Below are 22,357 nucleotides of genomic sequence, written 5' to 3' on the forward strand. Positions count from 1 at the left end.
AGTGCCTTTTTAAAGGCACCCCTCCCTGTTCATCTGGTTAACACAAGACATGGAAAGTGTCAATGACATAAAAAAGAATGCTCTCCTGATTTCTCAGAGGAAAGGTTTGGGTTAGGGATGAACAAAACACATACCCCCATAGTCTGTATGAGACCTGACCCATTTTGTATCCCACAAAACCCTGCCCTCATTGCATCAATAGCATAGGAGCAGTATAATAAGCTATTTCTTAAAAAAAACTAAATGTGGGGGAAGTGCATGCTTTGTGCCAGAGGACTTTGCACATCCAGAAAAGACACATGCTCTCTGGCCTTTGACTTGGTTAGCAGGGATGGCCTTTTTAAAATACTTCTCAAGATTGGATGTCCACCTCGGCTCCTTAGCATCATCAGGTCCTTTCATGAGGGAATGAAGGGCACTATAGTTTTTGATGGCTCAACATCGAATCCCTTTGACATCTGAAGCGAAGTGAAACAGGGCTGTGTTCTCGCGTTGACCCTGTTTGGGATCTTTTTCGCTATCATGCTGAAGCACACCTTTCGAACTGCAACAGAAGGTGCCTAACTCCAGACTAGATCAGATGGAAAACTCTTTAATCTAAATTGAGAGCGAAGACCAAAGTCCAACTGAAATACATGCAGGACTTCGCTGATGATGCAGCCATTGTTGCCCACTCTGCTGAAGACCTCCAACAACTCATGAATTGTCTTAGCAAGGCCTGCCAAAACTTTGGACTAACAATCAGCCTGAAGAAAACACAAGTCATGGGCCAGGGCGTGGACTTACCTCTCTCTATTACCATTTCCACGCAAGAATTGAAGGTTGTTCATGACTTTGTGTACCTTGGCTCAACAATCTCTGACACTTTCTCCCTAGATGTCTAGCTGGATAAACGCACTGGCAAAGCAGCTACCATGTTCTCAAGACTCACAAAGAGAGTATGACTCAATAAGAAGCTGATGGCATACACCAAGATCCAGGTCTGTAGAGCCTGTGTCCTGAGCACACTCCTGTACTGCAGTGAATCCTGGACTCTGTGCACGGCAGGAGAGGAAGCTGAACACATTCCATATGCGTTGTCTCAGACACATTTTTGGTATCACCTGGCAGGACAACGTTCCAGAGTAGTCCTAGAACGAGCTGGAATTTTTAGCATGTATACATTATTGAAACAGCAATGTCTACATTGGCTTGGGCATGTTGTAAGAGTGACTGATGGCTGGATTCCAAAAGATCTCCTATATGGAGAATTAGTGCAGGGAAATTGTCCCAGAGGGAGACCACAGCTGCGATACAAGGATATCTGCAAGCGGGATCTGAAGGTCTTGGAAATGGACCTCAACAGATGGGAAACCCTGACATCTGAGCGTTTAGCCTGGAGGCAGGCAGTGCATCACGGCCTCTCCCAATTTGAAGAGACCCTTGTCCAGCAGGCTGAGGCAAGGAGGCAGTCACGAAAGCAGCAAAATCAGGGAGGTAGACGGGGTACAGACTGTATTTGTCTTCAGTGTGGAAGGTATTGTCACTCTCGAATTGGCCTTCTCAGCCACACTAGACGCTGTTCCAAGCCCTCCATACAGAGCACGATACCATAGTCTGTCGAGACTGAAGGATGCCTAATCTAATTTTCTCTCCAATATTTTATCTGATTATGAGTCAAAATGTTGGAGAGAAAAGGAAAAGAAATAAGGCTGAAAAGAGAAAAGGGGGAAAGAATAGGACACTAATTATAAATAAACCTACTAAATGACAGGAAAGCAAAAAAGACCATAATCCAACCAAAACTGCATTCCACAGTTTATATCTTGCAGTATATTCCCCAAATTATGAGCTATAATGCCTTTGCTCACAGAAAAGTTTTAAGAGATACTCTTTCCTCACTACAATTTACACAGTCCCACAAAATAAGGTCTACTGCCTCTCACACTTACATCTTTAAGATGTTCCCTATTCACACACTTTGTCTGAAAATAAAGGCCGTGCTTAAATATCTCAGTTTTGTTATTTAGTTGTTAAGTCATGTCTGACTCTTCGTGACCCCATGGACCAGAGCATGCCAAGCCCTCCTGTCTTCTACTGCCTCCTGGAGTTTGGCCAAATTCATATTGGTAGCTTCAATGACACTGCCTTACCATCTCGTCCTCTGTCGTCCCCTTCTCCTCTTGCCTTCACACTTTCCTAACATCAAGGTCTTTTCTATCTCATGAGATGGCCAAAGTATTGGAGCCTCAGCTTCAGGATCTGTCCTTCCACTGAGCACTCAGGGTTGATTTCCTTCAGAATGGATAGGTTTGTTCTCCTTGCAGTCCAGGGGACTCAAGAGTCTGCTCCAGCACCACAATTCAAAAGCATCAATTCTTCGGCAGTCAGCCTTCTTTATGGTCCAGCTCTCACTTCCATGCATCGCTACTGGAAAAACCATAGCTTTGACTATGCGGACCTTTGTTGGCAAAGTGATGTCTCTGTTTTTTAAGATACTGTCTAGGTTTGTCATTGCTTTCCTCTCAAAAAGCAGTCATCTTTTAATTTCGTAGCTGCTGTCACCATCTGCAGTGATCATGGAGCCCAAGAAAATAAAATCTGTCACTGCCTCCATATCTTTCCTTTATATTTGCTGGGAGATGATGGGACCAGTGGCCACAATCTTAGTTTATAATGTGATAAATAACAGGATTTCTATCAAGTGCTGTGAATAGGTATTCGGAAATTGAGCAGGTGAAACTGGCACCAACTGTGAGGTGGTTGGAATTTCTGCATGCCTTGATCTGACTTCTTTCTTTCATCCAAAAGTTAAAGGAACATGGGGCTCTGCTTCCCGTTGGGTTTCCTGTATATTTTCATGTTAAGACGACTATTTATTTTTTTAAAAAATGAAATATGACCCAGCCCAAGTATGTTTACTTGGAATTAAGTATAACTGAAGTTAAAACGAAGTTAAATTTCATTTTAAGTAAGGATGTCCAGAACTGCAGTATATTTGTAAGCTTGCTTGTTCAGAGGTAAGCAGAAATTAGTTGACTAAGATGCATATGTCTTCATAAAATGGGACACACTCCTATACTGGGTTATCTAGGAATAATCCCTGCTAACAAACCAGGAAACATTGATGGGATTGTGCTGTCATGTTCTGTAGTCATCCTAATCAGTTTTGCTTAGAAGTGTAACCTAATAGTTTTAAAGGGCTTATTTATATTTCTAAAATGCTTTTAGAACTGCATGGTTAATATCTGGCCATGAATGGCTTATAAAGGAATCTAAAAACCTCTATTATTTTTATATTATTGTGTTGCTTCTCATGAAAAGCACAGAAGGCAGTATTATAACAGGTGTATTGCAATTTCTCGAATTATCCCCCACCTAATCTGCTATGCTCCTCCCTTAACAAGATTGAAGCTTTCTTTTAAAGCAGCAATGTTAGACTAATAGCATAGCTGCTTTGTGATTCATGCCATGACGTAATAAAGAGTGTATATCAAAAGGTGTTTAGTGTAGCCCAGCAAGCATTAGTGAAGCATGTGCCAAGTCAGCTGAGCAGGATTTTGAAGTAGCCATGAAGTATCCCCTGGTCCCATTAATCAATGATCTAACATTTCCTGTCCTTTTCTTCTGGTTTTGTTTGCCTTTTGGGATACTATTGATCTTGCTCATTTTCTGGTTTCAGCATCTACTTAAAGAAGGTAAGTCTAGCTACAAGCTAGTTAAGATGTACTTGTGTATTAAGGTTTTAAGTACAGTATTAGCCTCCTTTTAAAAGCAATGGAATGCAAGACTATTTTTAGCATAATGCTGACTGCCTGAAAGAGAAATCAAGTGCTTTTAACAATGAAACCAATTCGAAAGGAATACTGTAAATATTTTTGTTGTAGTCGTAATAATCATCATATGCCATCAAGTGCATTCTGACTTATATCAACCCTTTTCAGGGTTTTCTAAGTAGAGAATACACAGAAGGGGTTTATCATTCTCTTCTTCTGGGGGTGTCCTGGGACTGTGCAGCTGGCCCAAGGCTGGCTCTTCTCTCTGTAGGCACAGTTGTGAGGCACTCCCAACTTCTGGCTCCTGCACCAGCTGAAATTAAAGTTTGTTATGTGACTTGTACAACACTGATTTGGCCTATATTTCTTTCATAATGTGTTTATGGCTGTGGCCAAAAAAAGTTGAGAATAGCTGCTCTAGAGACTATTTAACTACAGTGTCTGGAGGTGACAGATGGTTAAGAATTTTTTTTTTGTTATGTATCGATTTAATTTATTCTGCTATTTTATACCTTTTTCTCAAAAACACAACCAAAACTTCTCATGTGTCATTTTCTAAAGACATCCTTGAGACTAAAACACATATGTGGTTCTCTGGGTATTACTAATACAATGCCCATCATCTCTCATGATTGGCTATGTTGCTTAGGGCACATCGGAGCTGCCAGCCAACACCATCTAGACAGCTTGGTTTGGTTCTGTAAAGAGAAAGTTGTTAGATGCACAGGTTTCTGTATGAGGCACAGAATGAAGTACTTGCTTCCCAAATCTAAATGCATTTATTATTTCAACTTTGACAGACAAATGCACTGTGTTATAGTGTTATGTACTGTGTGCACGAGTATTTATTTGTGTATCTACACATACACACCACAATGACCTAAATTACATGTGTACTATAATCTGTACTAGATGTTTTTACCACAGGTTATGAGCAAATGGGTGAACCCACTTAAAACGCAATCCTTGGTTTTAATGTGGCTCTTTGCCTTTAAACAGAGAACATGTAAGTATGAGACCCCTCCACTGGAAGAGAGCCCCAGCCTTCAGATGGCAGCAGCAGGGCTTCCTCTGTGGTCAATCAGGCCAACAGAACCCTCCCTCCTTTGTTGAGCTTGCATGTCCAGCAGATGGCTGGATGGTATCAGCCACTGGGGAGCAGGTTGGCAGCAGCTGCAGTGGAAGGGAAGGGAAGCCTTCCTGGCCATTGAAGATGCTGCTGCACTCCCCACTCATTGCCATCTAGTCACCTGCCAGAGAAACAGGCCCTGCAGAAGGGGAAGGCCCCTCACACCCCAACTGACTGCAGAGGAAGCCCAATGCAGTTTAAAATACTAAAAGTTGGACGCCGTTTTAAGCTGCAGTATGGCTTGTGTCATGTGAAATGGCCAAAGCCACTTCAAATTCCACTTGCCATTAACTGGGTGTGTAGTTTTGTCCTGCAGAGCTTGGTCCTCATCTGAAGAATTCCTGCCAGCAGTTGCACAGGTCCTCTGCACTAGGTAGAATTAAGAAAGAAGACCAGGGTGCAGGGGCTGTTGCGCATTGAGTTTATACCTCCAAAGGCATCCTAATGGCTTCCTTTCTTTGTCAATGAAGGATTTACCAACTTATTGTCCTGTTGATACAGATTTCCTCAAGCAATACCCAAAGATTCTTGGGATCCCATGGCTAGATGCTCTGAGCCAAAGGCTACTAAGATGGTACTTTTTTAGTCATACTATATCAAGGGACAGCCCACTTGAATGCCAACTAGTTACTGACTCTGTAAGTAGAAATCCACGCTGTGTTTGCTCTGAAACTCACTGGCAGGTCTGGGCACTGGGAAAAGACATGGTAGCACATTGTAGCTTTAGGGTGAAACTGCTGCTAATACCTAATATGACGAGTGAAATGGTGCCATAATAAAAGAGGTCTAATAATTTTGCACATGTCAAAATTATTAGCAGTCCATGCAATGAAATGTACAAATTACTTGTTGTATGTAATTGAGGCTGCAATGCAATGCCCATTCATCTGGGAGTAAACCCTATTGAAGTGCATAGAATTTTACTTCACAGGAGACATGTTGTTCTTTAAAGCCTGCAATTTAAAGCATGCCTTATTGGAGGTAAATTTCTGTTAAGGCAATGAGGCTTGCTTTTGTGCATATCTGTACCTGCACAACTGAAATGATGAACAAGTGTTCTATCTAATCTGAGCATTTGGAAATGAAACAACCAAGCCATGGGACATCAGCAGCATTTTCACTTAAAAGAAGGCAAGCATGATTTGTTTGTTTGTTACAACCACGTACGTATAAACATGAAAATTTACTTAAAACACTGGGCTTATATCTGGTTCAGATCAGTGTGCCTGCAATATAGTCCTGGCTCAGTTGTGAAAAATGATTGTTAAATTGTTACTTGACTTTTCTAAAGTGCTGCATGATTCATTAGAAACAGCTTTCTGTTCCAGGTTGGATATTGTGAGTTTGTTGTCTTCTTGAAATAAGTATATGGATTCTTCACTTACTACTCTGAATACCACTGACAATATTATTGCTGATTTATCAACATTTGGTGCTTAGCATTGAAGCAAAACAAGAAACAAAAGCAAGTCTTAAGCCCTATTCAGTAGTTTTTTTCATTTGACATCATCAACATGGATGGGGGGGGCAATTAGCTCCACCTCCCTGTTTTTCTTCCATGAGCAGCAACACATTTGAAGAGGAAGGGTTCCTGCTTGCATGCAGTGTTGCATAGACTCTAGAGATGGGCATTAACTGCCAAACTGGTGGTTCATGCTAGTTCATAATTTGACCAAACAGGTGTTCAGCACTTCCCACCTCTGTCTCCTTTGCTGGGTGCCCATTTAGAGGCAGCACCCTGGCTTCCCTGCTCCTTTGGACATTGCTTCTGAATAGGCACACCGCAGGGGAGGCGAGGCTGGGAGGCACTAAACATCGGTTTGATCAAAGTATGAGCCAGCACGAACTGCCAGTTTGGTGGTTCATATCCACCTCTAATAGACTCTGTAGATGAACAGGAGCCTCTCCTCTCCAAACTTGCTGCTGCTTACAGAAGCAAAGTAAGGACAGGTGGGTGAGACTAATCATGCCTTTTTATCAGTATAAGTGGTGCCAGATAAGGTAATGGCTAAATACAGCTGTTACCTAGAGCAGTGGTCCCCAACCTTTTCTCAACCGCGGACCTGTTGAGGGGTGGGGTCTGTATGCGGGGCGACTGGGCACTCCACACCTGTGGGTGGGCAGGGTGCACGCTTGCACATGCTTGGGTGGATGGGGTGCACCTGCACGCATGTGCAGGTGGGTGGGCACACTCATGGGTGGGGCACCTGTGCGTGCGGGTGGGTATGTGTGCGGGGGGCGAGTGCATGCAGGAGGGCGGGAGATCTGTCTCCGTGGCCCAGTCTGGCCATGGACCAGCATCTGGCCACGGGCTGGGGATTAGGGACCCCTGGCCTAGAGACAAATATATGTTTGTGTTTGTATAAATAATGTGAAGATCAGGAATCTGACTTGACTTCCAAAATGGGTATCGAAAGAGGGCAAAGTCAGTGCATTTCATGAGAAATTTGCACTATATTTTTCATAGCAGAGCCAAGTGCAGCTGGTGTAGCAACCCGAACTCTTAGTCCATCTCCTTTCTGCCACATTATCCCTCCTTGTTGCTTTATTATAAAGTTATTCACTCTTCTTGCTTCTCAGCCCAAGTACCCATTACTAAAGAGATAAAAATGCCACCTTCTGACAATCCTGATGGGAACGCTGACCTGTCGTCTGAAAGTGAATCCAGGGGAGATGACAGCCACACCACACCATACAGAAGAGCTTCAAAAACTGACACAAGAATGACACCGCCTGTGAAAAATTTAGGCCCCAGACCCGCTCATCTGAGTTCAAAAATCACATTCAAGAGAAAAGGCTTATGTGCTGTTATTTCAGACAGATTGGACCAGTGCATAAAACAGTATTGCTCTGAGAATAACTCTGTGTATAATACACTGGTGGTAAGTGAAACAGGCCATACTAACACTATTATGCACATGAGAATTTCTTCTAATCCTTTTAGAAATAAAGGACAGAGATTTTCTTAAGTTAGTCTTCCCAGATCAAGGAATAATATATTTGGTGTTCTTAAGCCCTGTTGTAATTATGGGGTTTGTATACTGTATAATTCCCCTCAAGGCAATAACAACACCAACTCCCCCCCCCCCCCCAGAATTGCTGCCCATTGGCCATCTTTGGAGATGCTGGGAGCTGAAGTTGGACAACATCTGTACAGAGAACCACTCTAACTTTTAATGCAAAAAAACCCCACAGAGATTGAATATAGCTCAGCCTTGTCTGCAGCATGCTCTGTTGCTTTGGTTCTTTTGGCTCCAGCCTGGCTGACTTCTAAAACTGGAGCCTGTCTAGACCAGTTAGCAGAAATGTGTTGGAGGCAATGAGTATGGTGTAGAGAGTAGAGCAAGAGAAGGCTCATTTCCTATCATCTGTAATTCATTTCTCCTGTGTTCTTTTTTTAATCTGTATTCTCAGTCAATTCTGGCTGAAGAATTCTGCAGACATGGTTGTCAATAATGAATTATATAGTCCCTTCTGAAAACCCAAACCAGGTACTGGTTTCTTAAGTGGTGCCTGTACAGATTTTAGGTCTACTAGTTCTTTATACTGTGTTTATTCTCAGCATGATTTATGCCTGCAGACAATGAATCTAAGAATGTCCACAGAGTGTCCACACCCTCTTATGCATTCTGTTGATTTCCCAGATGTAGTTTACTTCAAGAATTGGAAAGCAACACAACTTTGTATATGTAGTATAAAAAGAACATTTAAAAAAAGACACAATGATCATGAAATCTCAATGTTGGTTGAATAGTCCTAATGTCATGGGAACTGGAAGAGGCAGGAAAGTATCTGCTGAGCCTGGACAAAGAGAGGAACACAGTTTCTTTAAGCAAACAGTCTATGGTGGTACGGGACCAAGGGATGAAAGGGGCCAAAGTAGAGCCTACCCTACCATTAGGCAGAATAAAACAATAATCTCAGATAGTGGAACCTGGGCAGAGGGACATTAAGAATCTTTTAGATGTTCTGACTGAGTCCCAGCTATTCCCTTCTGTTGCATTACTGGGTGGATGTAATTTGTTCTGCTCTCGTAAGGCGGCTACTGCCCTCCAGTATGGTAGATAAGATGCTATTCCATTACTAGCTTTCAGTTGGTGGTCTGTCCAGTCTATGAAACTGGAATGGAGAAGAGGAGGCATCTTGTCCTTTGCATCAGGCAGCAACATACTTTGGGTCACTCACTGACCTAGTGCTCAAAGATCTGACAATTACTGAATGGAGTATAAGTCAGCTGTAGGAACCTAAAATAGGAAAGAGTGATATAGAATAAAGTAGGGTATAGCAAGAACTGGAGAGACAAAGCAGGTTAAAAGTGACTTTGGTTAATACTACCACACCACTCTGAATATGCCTGATTTCATTTAAGAACACAAGAACAGTATTGCTGGATCAGGCCAAGGGCCCATCTTGTCCAGTTTCTCACAGTGGCCCTACCAGATGCGTCTGGGAGCACACGAGACAACTAGATAACTGTTTTCTGATACGCCTCCCCTGCTTCTGGCATTTGCAGGTACCTTCCTTTTAAGCCTGGAGATTATACATCTCCATCATAGCCATCTCCATGGACTCCGTCTCCATGGACTTTTCTTCCAGGAATCTGTCCAATCCCCTTTTAAAGGCATCTAGGCCAGATGCCATCATCCTATGGCAAGGAATCCCACAGACTAACAACACTCTGGGTAAATAAATATTTTCTTCTGTCTTTTCTCACTCTCCCAACACTCAATTTGACTGGATGTCCCCTGGTTCTAGTATTGCATGAGAAGGAAAAGAGCTTCCCTCTATCCACTTGATCCATCCACTGCATAATTTGATCTAGGAAGCTTAGTAGTGTTGATCAATACTTCAAGGAGGACCACCTAAGAATACTGAAGATCTCCAAGCAAGGCTAGGAAAAAATGTCTTAGATGCTGGAGAGCAGCTGCCAGTCAAAGTTGATAATACTAGGTTAGATGGATTAATGGTCTGGCTCAGCGTAAGGCAGCTTCATCTGTGGCCACATTTCTGACTGCTGCTACCAACTTCAGAGGTGTGATGATCCTAGTCTGGGTTTTCACAGGAGTCATCCAGAGCAGTGGTCCCCAACCTTGGACCTCCAGATATTCTTAGACTACAACTCCCAGAAGCCTTCACCACCACCTCTGCTGGCCAGGATTTCTGGGAGTTGAAATCCAAGAACATCTGGAGGCTCAAGGTTGGGGACCACTGATCCAAAGGACTCAATCTGTTTGAGAGGTAACCTGGTCTGGTTATGGGCTTTCTCTTTATTATAACTGTTTTTTTCTCTGTTTCAACGGAGAAAACTATGAAAACAGCTCCTTAGTTTTCTGGTGAACCTTAATTACTCCTTGACATCCTGCACACCTACTGATAATATAAAAGATTTATTAAATGGAGATGTACATAACTTTCTCAGAGGGCTTTTACTATAGTAGGCTTTCTTCTAATCCAAGGGAAGTGGTTGAACAGAGATTTTTATATTGTATTTAAATTTATACAAATACAGCAGTCTCGTGGATGATCACACAGAACGTGGTTCTCAAGTTTTGTGGCAAAAAGTTAGGTTGAGTGTGATGATCTTTAACTGTTTCATATGCCAGTGAAATAGTGGAAAAGAAGTAAACATCAGAACGTTTCTTACCGGAGATGTTGTTTTTCCTTAGCTGCTGTGCGTTTTGCTGACATCTCTCCTCTTCAGCCTTCTCTGCCAGTTGGTTGAGGTCTCCAGTCTTGTAAGAATTCAGCTCCTGCCTTCATCTCTGTTTGTCCGTCCATTTCGACTCCTTGCCTGGCTGGGCGAAAAGCCTGTGAAAATCATGATCTCTCTGAAGCAAGAAATATCTGCTCTGTCAGCTTCCATCATGAGGAAGAAAGAAAAAAATAACATCTGGAGCTAATGATATGGGCAGGGGAAGTTACAATACTGCTGCTCCACTAAACAAAGGAAAAATGGTACATACATAATAATCACATTTGTCAGAGGAGTTGTGGAATGTGTTTTTGCATCATCTTAGATGTATGTATATTTTTCTTTTTTAGAAATGGGTAAAGTTGCATGGTTTTTAAGATGTCAGATTTTCCATACTCCAAATGAGTACCGAAACCAAGATCTCAAAGCGGCTATCTAGCTCTTATTTGAAGCCAACCACTTCAAATGCCATTGTTCTATTAAGAAAAAAGAGGTTCCAGTATGTATATATGTAGCAGACTAAGAATTATCTTGGTTACTTCATGCAAACAGAATTCATACTCTCTCCCTTACAAAATCAAAACAGCAAACACCTGTTACTACTTACATGTCGATAAATCTTTCAAAGAGTTTTAACTGGAGGCAGGACACAGTTGAATATTTTATGCTCTGGCACACTTCCATTTAACACTCCTCCAGGGATTATGAGGTGCCCTCTCCCCCTGGCAATTTAGAATTCACAATTGATAGAAAGAAGGGCTAAGGAGCCTTACAGATGAAGGAGAGGCCCTGTTAATTCCAATCAGCCTGGTCAGTGGTTAGAGTCCAGAAACAACTGGGTATACCCAGATTGTTCAGCTTTGATTTCAAACATATGCAGTACTTGCCAACTTTCTTGAAACAGCTTTTCCTTTAAATATTCCTTTAATAGTCTACATGATAATACAGTGTAATTATTTATTTAAGGGTATCCATTTTTCTCACCATTGTGCACAGAAACCCAGGTGCTTTTCAGATGTTTAAAGCTATAGCTCACCTGCTTCCTGACCTTGGCTCATGCTGGAGGGGGCATATGGGAATTGTAGTCCAAATGCCTAGAGGACCCCAGGACGTGCATTCTGCATACACAGCATTACAGCATGTTTAACTATGTTTTAGACACAGAAATGAACCATGGGGGTTATGTGAACTTCCTCTTGCTTGTACCTTTTTGTCCCTTCTTTCCCCTTTTTGGAATTTATTGTAAGGTGTTGTTGTGTCTGCATTAGATGGCAGTGTGGTTAGCTTTAAATAAATTTTCAAACAGTCTATAAAGCAGGACTGCCAATACTAGTTTAAATATGTCAACAGTAATACTTCATGCAGAAAGCATATTGTTTACATATGTTGAAATTGTTGCACCTTTATAGTACTTCTAATGACAGATATTATTTCTACCAGCTATTTATTTCTTTCCCAATAGTTAGTAAGCAAAGGCTAGATAAATGTAGTAACCTAATATATTGTAACCAATGCCAGCTCAATTACTAACCAGAATTCCATGGGCTTTTTACTCAGGAGTAAGTGAAATAGCGTGTTGTAGCAGCAAGTTGCAGCTGGTTTACACCCAGAACAGGGCTTGGCATGCATTCAACACTTCATTAATTTGCTGCTGTGACTTAAACGATTTCAGTTATTCGGGAGTAAAATCCAAATTAAGATGGACTCATTAAAACTGTTTAGGTGAGTCCATAGTTACTTGCGTATATCTATGGCCTGTTTAAAAACTAGTTGATTTTGGAGAAAGATTTGAGCTAGATCATAAATAAAATCTATTTTCCTTCATTTCTTTTCATTCAGCAGTACTTGTGTATGGAGCTTTCCCTTCACTCTAAGCCTTTTCTCAGTTCCCCAGCAATTATTCTATATACATCAGAGCCTGAGTCACAATTAGTAAGTTGTGGGGCACTACCATACAGAGCATTTGTTCTCAGGAATATATCTCATTGTGTGCTGATGGCTTCAGAGTTTTTCAAGGCTCTGTTTGCCTTGACTCAGCGACTGTGAAAACACCTGTGACTTTGTGTCTTCCCTCATCTTCTTTCCAGTGCATGGTTTATTTGCTAGCTTGTTTTGTTCTAGGTAATCAAGTTTAGCGATATGGCACTTCCCCACAGTTTATTTCTGCAATTGGAGTTTCTCAGTTGGAAGCTTTCCATTAAAATTGTCACTTAAATGCAAACACAAAATTAAAGTTGCTCCAGATGGGAATTTGTTTTTCAATCAAATTTCAGAAGATGTTCTTTTATGTTCTTGGAAGCATGGTTGGAAGTTCATTTCTCCATCAAGTTGGAAGTTTTCAGTTAGGCAGAAAAACACACAATGGCACTGAATAGAGGCTATAGAGGCTTGGGTTTGTTTGTTTGTTTGTTTGTTTGTTTGTTTGTTTTTTGGTTTTATACATATTAGAAATATTTTAAAGGAGTAGTTTTTTTTCCTTGAGCATTCTCAAATATATGACTTTTAGAACTAAGGTTTGGATGCAAATCCCCATAGGCCTTATGCTCACAACCGTAAGGGCAAGAGCAGAGGGAACAACTCTGGCTTGTATGGAATGGCTGTAGGTCACATTAAAATTATAAGATAATAATCTCTTTTGCACTACAGCTGCAGCCATTTTACTTACTGTGGCAAGGTTTCTGGGTCTCATCTTTATTTATCTATAGATATTCTAGTCATGATTATCAGTGACTCCATCCTTTTGTTGTGCTATTACAGTGGGGTCTTGACTTGAGAACTTAATTCGTATTGGAAGGCGGTTCTCGAGTCAAAAAGTTCTCAGGTCAAATCTGCATTTCCCATAGGAATGCATTGAAAACCATTTGATCCGTATCTGCTCTTTTCCGTCCATAGAAACTAATGGGAAGCTGCTATTCTGCCTTCGACCACTAGAGGGGGATATTTTGTTTTTGTTTTTTTCTTAGGTCAAGAAAGGTTCAGGGAAGGCAGGGAAAATACAGTCCAGGCAGTACCAGGCAGTCTGAAGACTCCCAATCCACTCTCTAAACGCGGGGAGGAGGGAGGAAGCAGACAGGCACCCTTTTCACTGGCCAACAGTTAACTGAAAGTTCAAATTTTGCACTTTCCCTGCCTCCCACGTGGTTTTTTTTCAGTTCTTAACTCAAATCTAAGTACTTAAGTCAAGTCAATATTTTCCTATGAGAGTGGTTCTTAAGTCAAAATGTTCTTAACTCAAGTCGTTCTTAAGTCAAGACCCCACTGTAGCTCAGTGTCTGTTGTAGCTTTTTGAGTTTCAAGGAGGGTTTCCCTAAGGAGCAGAGAGTTTAGAGAGAGCCACAATGAGAACTAAGAATTTTGTTAGTTTTCATGTAGCATGAAAGTGGGCCATATAATAATCACTTAAGTTACCTGCTAAGGGTCCAGAAAATGTTGCTGTCACAGATTAAGAGCCAGACTACACAGGGGGAATATATGGGGAAAACTACAGTTTTGGGACTGGCAGATTTGCATTTTTCCCATGGATCACCTGATGCAACGAGAAATGTGAATCAACCCGGAGTCCCACACCTGCAGTCAGTAGTTTTTCCTCTCTCCCAGGACACAGGGTGGTTTTTCTTTTTTACATGTTCTCCCGAATAGGCAGATCTGTTTATTGATTTACAGTTTTAACAAGCTCTCTCCTGGGCAAGATCTTTATTCATATCCTTGCATTACACAATTCAAAATCATGGGCACACATGGAATATGGGCAACATCGAAAGCCAATTAAAATGTGAAGACTATTCTTGACTAGAAGTGGTCAGAGTTCCAGATGTGTGTGAAATATTTTCCCTCAACTTCAGCTGTTGAGGGGGGGGGCTGGGTGTCCACAAAGTGGGAGGTCTGGTGCTGCTCTAGTGCAACGCTTCTGGAAGTGAAGGATTTGTTGGATGTACGTTGTTGCCGGGGGTGGGGTGGGGGACACAAGAGTGTCTTCGCAACGCTTTGCCACTCTTTGGGGAGGCTCCTTGGATATGAGTATTGTACTTGAGGATGGAAATGCCTTCTTAAGGCAGTCCATTTGAACCGCGCCCCCTACAGGAGGTTCGGAAGTACTGCAATTAGAAGTCTTTTGCGCCTCTGGCTGGGGAAGAGAACCGAACGTCCCGGTGTGACTTCACAGGGAAAGAATGAGTTAATTCGCTTTTCCTTTCCCATGTAGTTACATTTATACAAAGTTTAGCCAGTACTTTGCTGTTGTGCTGTCATGTCAATTCCAATTTACTGCCCTAGAGATTCCTTAACTGAACTCCTGTGTGTTACTCAGAAACTTGCAGGCATCGCACTCTTTTCAAAAGTACGGTGCTAAGAAAAGATGAACGTACCTTGTTCCTTGGAGAAGGCTGAGCAGCAGGCCAAGCTCAGCTTCTCTAATGCTTGCTCCCTGATATTTCCAACTGTCTCTTTTAAAAACGGTTTCTGTATCAACCTGGGAAAAGACTAGCTGTGAGTGGGATCGGGTAGCAAGGAAAGATGCACCTTTCGCTTTGTTTCACAACAGTTCGTAACCCAAGGAGGGAAAAAAAAAGTTCTTGAACACAACTGGAAAACAAGAGGGGGGGTACCTTTGGTGGACCACTAAAACGTCTCACACAGGCAGGCTTTTGAGTCTTGGAGGACTCTTCGTCAGGAAGCATTTTACAGAGCTGAGAGTGGTCCGGAAAAAAAGCAGGAAAACTCCAGAATTCCTCATGGCCAGATGTTTGGGCCCGGGTCTCACATTAAAACAAGAAAACCTAGCCCTAATACGCCGTCACGACGGTTTTAGGGACTTCTCTATTTCTTCTGCGCGCGCGCAGTTCCGTAATGTCCCGCCTGATGAAGAGTTCTGCAAGATTCAAAAGCTTGCCCATTCGTGATTTCAAAAAGAAGTTCCTCCCAGCCTTGTTTAAGAATCACAAGGCAGCTCTTTTAACTGTGGGTGTAGGGGGGGCGGCGCGGCGCGTAGTTCAGCTAATTAAACTGCGAGTTTGCTCAGAAGCAAAGCCTGCACCCTCTTGCAGCTGAGCTGCAGCCTCTCCCTGAACCCGCGCGCCCAGCGGGGCAGATCCCCACAACCACAAGTCAAGGGCAGCCGGGAAGGACCGCTGCGTCCTCCTCCCTTTCACCGCTCGGCAGACTCCTCCTCCGGCTCCCCCCTCCCCTAATCCCGGAGCGCAGGACTGTACTCGATCTCCGCCCCCCCCCCCCTTTTTTTGTCTCCGGCGCGATTCAAACGCTTCCCACTCCGCGGCGCCCGTCGCGAATCCCGGCGCTTCCAACCGGCTCGGCGGCAGAAGCGAAGGGAAGCGCCGCGCGTTGTCGGCTCGCCTCGCCTCTCTCTGCGCGCCTTGGAGCCCAGCAGGTAAGGAGTGGCGGGGGGCCCTTCCTTTTGTTCCTCTCGGAGAAGGGCAGCCAAGGGCGGCAGCCGCAGAAAGAAGGGGGAGTGGGTGGGAAGGGAAGGAGGGATGCGTGAATGGCGACCCCGAGGGTGCTGCCCGAGCTTTTTTGCCCGGGAAGGAAACGTGGTGGTGGGTCGTGTTTTTGGGGTGCTAAACACAGCCGTCCGAGTTTTAGCCGCACCCCTGCCGGAGATGCCCTTCTTTCCGTCTTGGGTCCAGCGCAGAAGGCAAAGAGGACGGGATCCCTTTTTCCTGGGCGCTGCTGCAGCCTCAGTGGATGCGTCCGTCCTGTTGCATCTCGGCGTTGTCGGAAAGGGGAAGGCTGGCGGGCTTCCTCTTCGGGTTCTTGGAAGACGGGGGTTTTACGGGACACTTTCTGGAGGAACTGATCCTTAAACGGGGACTGCGATCAACGGGGTGGGTGTGCATTTTCCTGAACTGAAGCCCCTTGAACTTTGTATCCATGGGGCGTAGGGATCAATTGTGAGGATAGTTTGTAGCCGAGGGCCGGCTTAGGTGGCCTGGCGTCTCCCTTGTTCCAGGCGCTTTGCTTTTTAATCCAGAACCGACGCTTGGAATGGCTTCCGTCGCCCACATGGCCCCAAGTTGCCGTTCAGAGCTGCTGAACTCCCCGCGGAGTTCAAAAGCCCCACCACGATCGTGCAGCCTTGCACCTACTTTCTCGGGCGTAGACCTGCCGGGTTTCTCTCCCGGCTAAGATTTCAGGCGGACTTTTCTGCTGGTCTGTGCGAACAATTTCTAGTTGAACTTGCTGAGGTTGACCGCCGAGTAAACGTGCCTCGCGATGAGCCACAAAGGAAGTCGCCTTCTTGGGAGAGTTCCCGATGCTTTTAATTGGTTCGATCGTTTTGGATTGTTAAATGTTGCGCTCTGAGCGTGATTCATGGCAAAGGGTCAGGACGCGAATAGTTAAAGCTAGCAAATGCCCAAGTTTAAGATTTGATGTGCAAAGCAAAAATCTCCTGTGGGGCTTAATGTGGAAGGAGCCAGACGTTTTTGCAAGAAGGGGGTAACAATCCAATGTGAAAAGGGTGCAGTACTCTCTCCTCCTCCCTGGTAAACTGAGAAGTCCGCATTTTTATGGTGTCAGTCAGCTGACAACTGCATTGTAATTGGGTGTTTGCCTGCAAACGAGTGAACCGTTACTCGTTAGGGCTGCTGCATCTTTTCACATGCAGTTATTGTTTGAACCGAAGCCTCCAGAAGGATGGCGAGTTCAAGCCAGGAGCGAATTTGCTTCACTAGAGTGAGGGCTTCTTTCAGCCAGGAGCCAATTGGATTGAAAAGAGGAGTTACTTCATCCTTCTGCAGAGTTTGGTGAAGTTTAAAACGCCCTGTAAATCAAGAAGTGAGACCCGCTCCTGCTGTTGCATTGATTAGAGCAGAATGTCATTTATGTTTTTATGTGCTGTTCACCTAGCTGCCTAGATCTACACTAGTCCAAGGTCCGCAGCTGGACTGAGATGAAGGAGTTTGGCATGCGTAATTTTTGTTGTACTGTTTTTTTGTTTTGTTTTTTTTTTTACTATTGTGGCATCGTTCATTTTAACATATCACGCGCAAGTGCTCGGAGAGTTGATTTGCTAGTGTTTTGTGGCTGGTTCTATCAAGATCACACTTCCTTCGCTGTCAACAAAGCTCTTGTCTAGCATGTGGTGTTTTTTCTTTGGCAAGACGCCCGAAGTCCAGAAGGACTTCCTGCCATATCTTCATCCTGTGGTTTCCAATTTACAACAATCTCCTTGCTCTGGAACACCATGAAAGGAAAAAAAAATGGCCACACATGTAGCCGCCAGATGTGAGCCCTCTCATCCCCAAGTTAGAAGACTCCACATCCTGTATGGGAGGCGCTACAGATGGAAACCAGTCCTCAGGTTCCTCATGTGCCCAAACTCACAGAGACACACATAACTGTGGGTAGACTGTGCAGAAGAGGTGGTCTATGCAGGGAGAAGCTTATGGATTGCAGTCACTCTTAAGTGCAGTCTGTGATATGGTGCATTTATCTCAAGTTTAGCCTGCAGTGTGCTGTGTTGCTGCATGTAACAATTATCATTAAGTTCTGCCAAGTCAGTTCCAACTAACAGTGACCCTCCCACATATTTATTTATTTATTTATTTATTTATTTATTTATTTATTTATTTATTTATTTATTTATTTATTTATTTATTTATTTAACTTATATGCCGCCCACTCTGCCCAAAGGTCTCTGGGCGGCTTACAATTAAAATACAATTAAAATACAATAAAAGATAAAATGATTCTAGACATAAAATACAGTGGTGCCTTGCTAGACAGTTACCCCGCATGACAGTTTTTTCGCTAGACACTGGCTTTTTGCAATCGCTATAGCGATTCGTAAAACAGTGATTCCTATGGGGGAATTTCGCTGGACAATGTTTGGTCCCTGCTTCGCAAACTGATTTTTGCTAGATGACGATTTTGACAGCTCCCTCTGTGCTCACAAACAGGTGTTTTCAGGACCTAAGCTTCGCAAGACAGCGATTTAAACAGCTGATCGGCAGTTCGCAAAGCGGCTTTCCTATGGCCGATCTTCGCTAGACAACGCTGATTCTTCCCCATTGGAAAGCATTAAACAGGTTTCAATGCATTCCAATGGGGAAATGCTTTCCGCTAGACAATGATTTCGTTAAACAGCGATTTCAGTGGAACTGATTATCATCATCTAGCGAGGCACCACTGTATTCAGAAATGGTTTTGCCACTCTCTCTTTCTGAAGATGCTTTAGGACCGTGCAACTTGCCCAAGGCTATGCAAGTGGCAGAGCATCTCAGCCAAACATGCTACAGGTGATCTCTGCTGGCCCCTCTCCTGGATTCAGGCTCTGAGCCCTGCCTTTGCAGACAAGCACTCCAACCCACCAAATTCTACTTGCATTTGTGTGTGTGTTATGTGCTCTCAAGTTGCATCTGACTTACAGCAACCAGCCCTAATATGGTTTTCAAGATACACAAGATGTTCAGGTAGAGATGTACTTTTGCAACTTTCCAGTGAGTTTCCATGCCCAAGCAGGGATTTCAACCTGGGTCCCCTGAGTCCTAATCCACTATATAACATGGGCTCTCGTACTTCTGTTTACACTCGCTTATTTCATCTTATGTGTATGTCATTCTTCTTCATGTATCTCAGGAGGTGGGTGGGCAGAAAGTATGGATTATGTGTTGAAACCTCTATCACCCAGTTTTATACCTGAGTGGGGACTTGAACGTCAAACTCACAAGTTCCATTCTCACACTGAATCACTACATTGCACTACCGGCTGCCAGGAATACAGACTGCAACTCTTTTTTTGCAACCAGCAATTATTAACATTGACTTTGTCAGTGGGAAATGAACTCCAAAGCACCTTTCAGGGCTGCACACTGGCTGTTGTATCTGTGTATCATCTGTTTGTGTACACAAAACTGAACTCGTGGCTCCTCGGCTAATCTTGCGTTAGCCATGTCTCCTGTAAAGATCAAGGAATAGAGATGCAGCCTGTGCTGGATAGGGTTTCGCTCCCTCCAAAAATACAGGGGTACAGTTTAAGTTTATGGCTGCGCTTGGATTCATCCCTGAGCCTGGATACTCAGGTTATGGCAGTGGGCAGGAGTACATTTGCACAATTAAAACTAGTGTGCCAGCTGTGCCTATTTCTGAAGAGGTCAGATTGACACATGTTTTAGTTACATCCCCGATGGATTACTGTAACACACTCTACCTGTGGCTGCCAGTAGGAAGTTTCTGGAAACTTCAGCAGATCCAAAACACGGCAGCCGAATTGCTAACTGAGGCTGGTCACAGGGATCACATAACCCCATTGTCCAAAATGCTGTTTTTAACCTATAAAGCCCTAAACAGCTTGGTTCTGAGCTATTTCAAGGATGGTATCTCCCTTTACTAGCCTACTTGGACGTTAAGATCATCAGGGGAGGCCTTTCTGTTGATCCCATCACTTTCATAGGTACATTTGATTGGGGACCACAGAAGAGGGCCTTCTCTGTTGCTGCTTCTAGACTTCACAACTCCCTCCCACAGGAGGCCAGACTGGCCCCATCTTTGCTGTCCTCCCGCAAGCAGGCAAATGCCTTTTTATTTAAGCTGGCTTTCCCTTAGTGACTGGCTGCTTGAATGGGGTATTCAAATAGACTGTTGTGCCTTACGGCTTTGAATGTGTTTTGGTGTTGGTTTTGTTTACCATGTTTCAGTGTGTTGTTTCTTTGACCCTTTTTAGTATTTGTATACTTACTGATTTTAGCTTTAAGGGATGTCTTTTAACTATGTAAGTTGCCTTTTAAGGGAGAAAGGCAAGGTAAAAAAAATCTTTTAAATAAATAAATAATATTTGAAGGAGTGATGCTGGTTGTTGAGAAACCCATTGTGATGTATATCATGCTTGTCTATGCTCTTTTAGCAAAATACAATACCACTATACACTATTAAGGTAACTGGAAAGAAACAAATCTGGGAGACTGAGTGTATGGATGTATTAGGGGAGAAAGAATTTAGTTCATGCTATATAGCAGTGTTCCTCAACCTTGGGCCTCCAGATGTTCTTGGATTTCAACTCCCAGAAATCCTGGCCAGCAGAGGTGGTGGTGAAAGCTTCTGGGAGTTGTAGTCCAGGAACATCTGGAGGCCCAAGGTTGGGGAACACTGTTATATAGGATTATTCATAGCCAGTGTGTTGTAGTGCATGAAGTGATGGACTAGGACTCAGGTGACCTGGGTTAGAATCCCAGCTCTTCTATGGAAATTCATAGGGGTGTACTGTATGTAGAGCTGGTAAAACCATACCTTAAGTATCTCACCTACCTTGAAAGCTCTATCAGAATTGCTATAAGTCAGTTCTGACTTTATGATATATAACAACATACAGGACTTTAGCTGGCTGGATAGCCCAATGCTTCAGGTATCTGAGTGTGGAGCCAGAGGATGGGAGTTTGATTCTTCCCAGCCTCCTGGGAGAAGAGCCAGCCTGTGGAGGCTTGGGCAAGTTGCAGAATCCCAGAGCATTCCCAGAAGAAGGAAATGGTAAACCACTTCTAAATACTAATTCCTTAGGAAATCCTGGAATGGGTCACCATAAGTCAGAATTGACTTGATGACACACACTTATACAAGACTTTAATATAGTGCAACTGAAAACTGAGAAGCAATTGAGGGGAAAGTAGATATTTTGCAAGGGTACTGGTACTCTGGGGTACTCCTTAGATGTTTTTGTTCTCTATACAGATTCCCACCATATGAAGGTTTTATTATTAGCCATAGTGCATTGTCCACATGGCATTGTGCTTAACAATATTGTACATACTTCTTTTGTTATTCATACAGTGTAGTTGGAAGCTGGATTGATACCTTAGTGAGATAGGTGCTTTGGGAACTCAACTGCCCATTGTGCCTTCTGTGAGAAGAGTCAGCCTGTGTAGCCTTGGGCAAGCTGTACAGTCCTAGGGTGTCCACAGGAGAAGAGAATGCAAATCACTTCTGAGTACCCTTTATCTAGAGAACCCTAGAAAGGGCTATTGTAAATCAGAATGGACTTGATGGTGCTTTATTGTTGTTACTATTATTAAACTGCAGTTTTAAGAAAATTTCTGATCAGAAGTACTGATTGAACCAAAGGGCCTGGCCATTCAACTAGAGGAATGTTGTGCTTTGACCTAGTTTCATAGAAAACGTTTTAAGTTCTTTAAAGAAAATGTTGTCTAATATTTAAATAGAAGCCATTGTTTTGGGTGAGTAAATGCACTGTTATGGTATTTCATCTGCAGTCACTGTAAGAACACAGGATGTCCTGTGTCCTTCCTTCAGGAGGTCTGTTTTCTTTATACTATAAACAGCAACACGGATCATTTTTCTTGCTCTGGTTTTAGCATCTAATTATGTTAATCATTTTACCATCTTCTTCTTCTAAAGTAGCAAAGTAGGGGTCAGTAGACTAGAAGTAAGAGGATACCTGGAGCAGTTGCCTTGGAATAGGGCAGTACATAGCAGCTCCCAGTCCTTCCCCCCATTTTTATTTATTTTAAAGCCCTCTTGAGTCCTCCAGAAGACATGAGTAGGTTTGTCAGCTGAATAACATCTGGAGGACTGTAGCTTCCCTACCCTTGGGTCTCATCGACCAGGGCCATACTATATTCTTCACAAATTATTGCCTTTTGGATTATGACTCAGGCAGCGTGATCTGATTAAGAGTGCTCAGATCAAAACCCTGCAAATCAAAATGTTGCTTGTCACTTTTAAAACTGCTTATGTATAACAAATCTGTTTGTTGATGCTAAGTATGTTTTTCCCTTGAAATGAGGCAATTTCTTTAATGCGTAGATGGTTTTCCAT

General features: G+C 43.2%; 2 protein-coding genes across 2 annotated transcripts in view; both read left to right on the plus strand.

The window, feature by feature from the left end:
• Positions 1 to 3,417: 3,417 nt before the first annotated feature.
• Positions 3,418 to 12,400, plus strand: ADIG (adipogenin). Its single transcript, XM_078393144.1, has 3 exons — positions 3,418 to 3,677; positions 7,465 to 7,766; positions 10,551 to 12,400. The coding sequence occupies exons 1-3, from the start codon at positions 3,551 to 3,553 to the stop codon at positions 10,782 to 10,784; spliced, it is 663 nt and encodes a 220-aa protein (XP_078249270.1). The 5' UTR covers positions 3,418 to 3,550; the 3' UTR covers positions 10,785 to 12,400.
• Positions 12,401 to 15,834: 3,434 nt separating this feature from the next.
• The window catches only part of ARHGAP40 (Rho GTPase activating protein 40), an 88,154-nt gene continuing 81,631 nt past the window's right edge, over positions 15,835 to 22,357 (plus strand). Inside the window, exon 1 of the mRNA XM_072996964.2 lies at positions 15,835 to 15,959. The gene's annotated coding sequence lies outside the window, so the exon portion shown is untranslated. The remainder of the gene's footprint in view (positions 15,960 to 22,357) is intronic.

Source organism: Pogona vitticeps, chromosome 4 (genome assembly GCF_051106095.1).
Source record: "Pogona vitticeps strain Pit_001003342236 chromosome 4, PviZW2.1, whole genome shotgun sequence".
Lineage (NCBI taxonomy): Eukaryota > Metazoa > Chordata > Lepidosauria > Squamata > Agamidae > Pogona > Pogona vitticeps.

Excerpts from the sequence above, each read along its gene's own strand:
- ADIG (XM_078393144.1), top strand. The coding sequence starts at position 3,551 with ATGAAGTATCCCCTGGTCCCATTAATCAATGATCTAACATTTCCTGTC. Across the intron at positions 3,678-7,464 it reads TCAGCATCTACTTAAAGAAG|CCCAAGTACCCATTACTAAA; the intron begins GTAAGTCTAGCT and ends CTTGCTTCTCAG. Across the intron at positions 7,767-10,550 it reads CTGTGTATAATACACTGGTG|CTGCTGTGCGTTTTGCTGAC; the intron begins GTAAGTGAAACA and ends GTTTTTCCTTAG.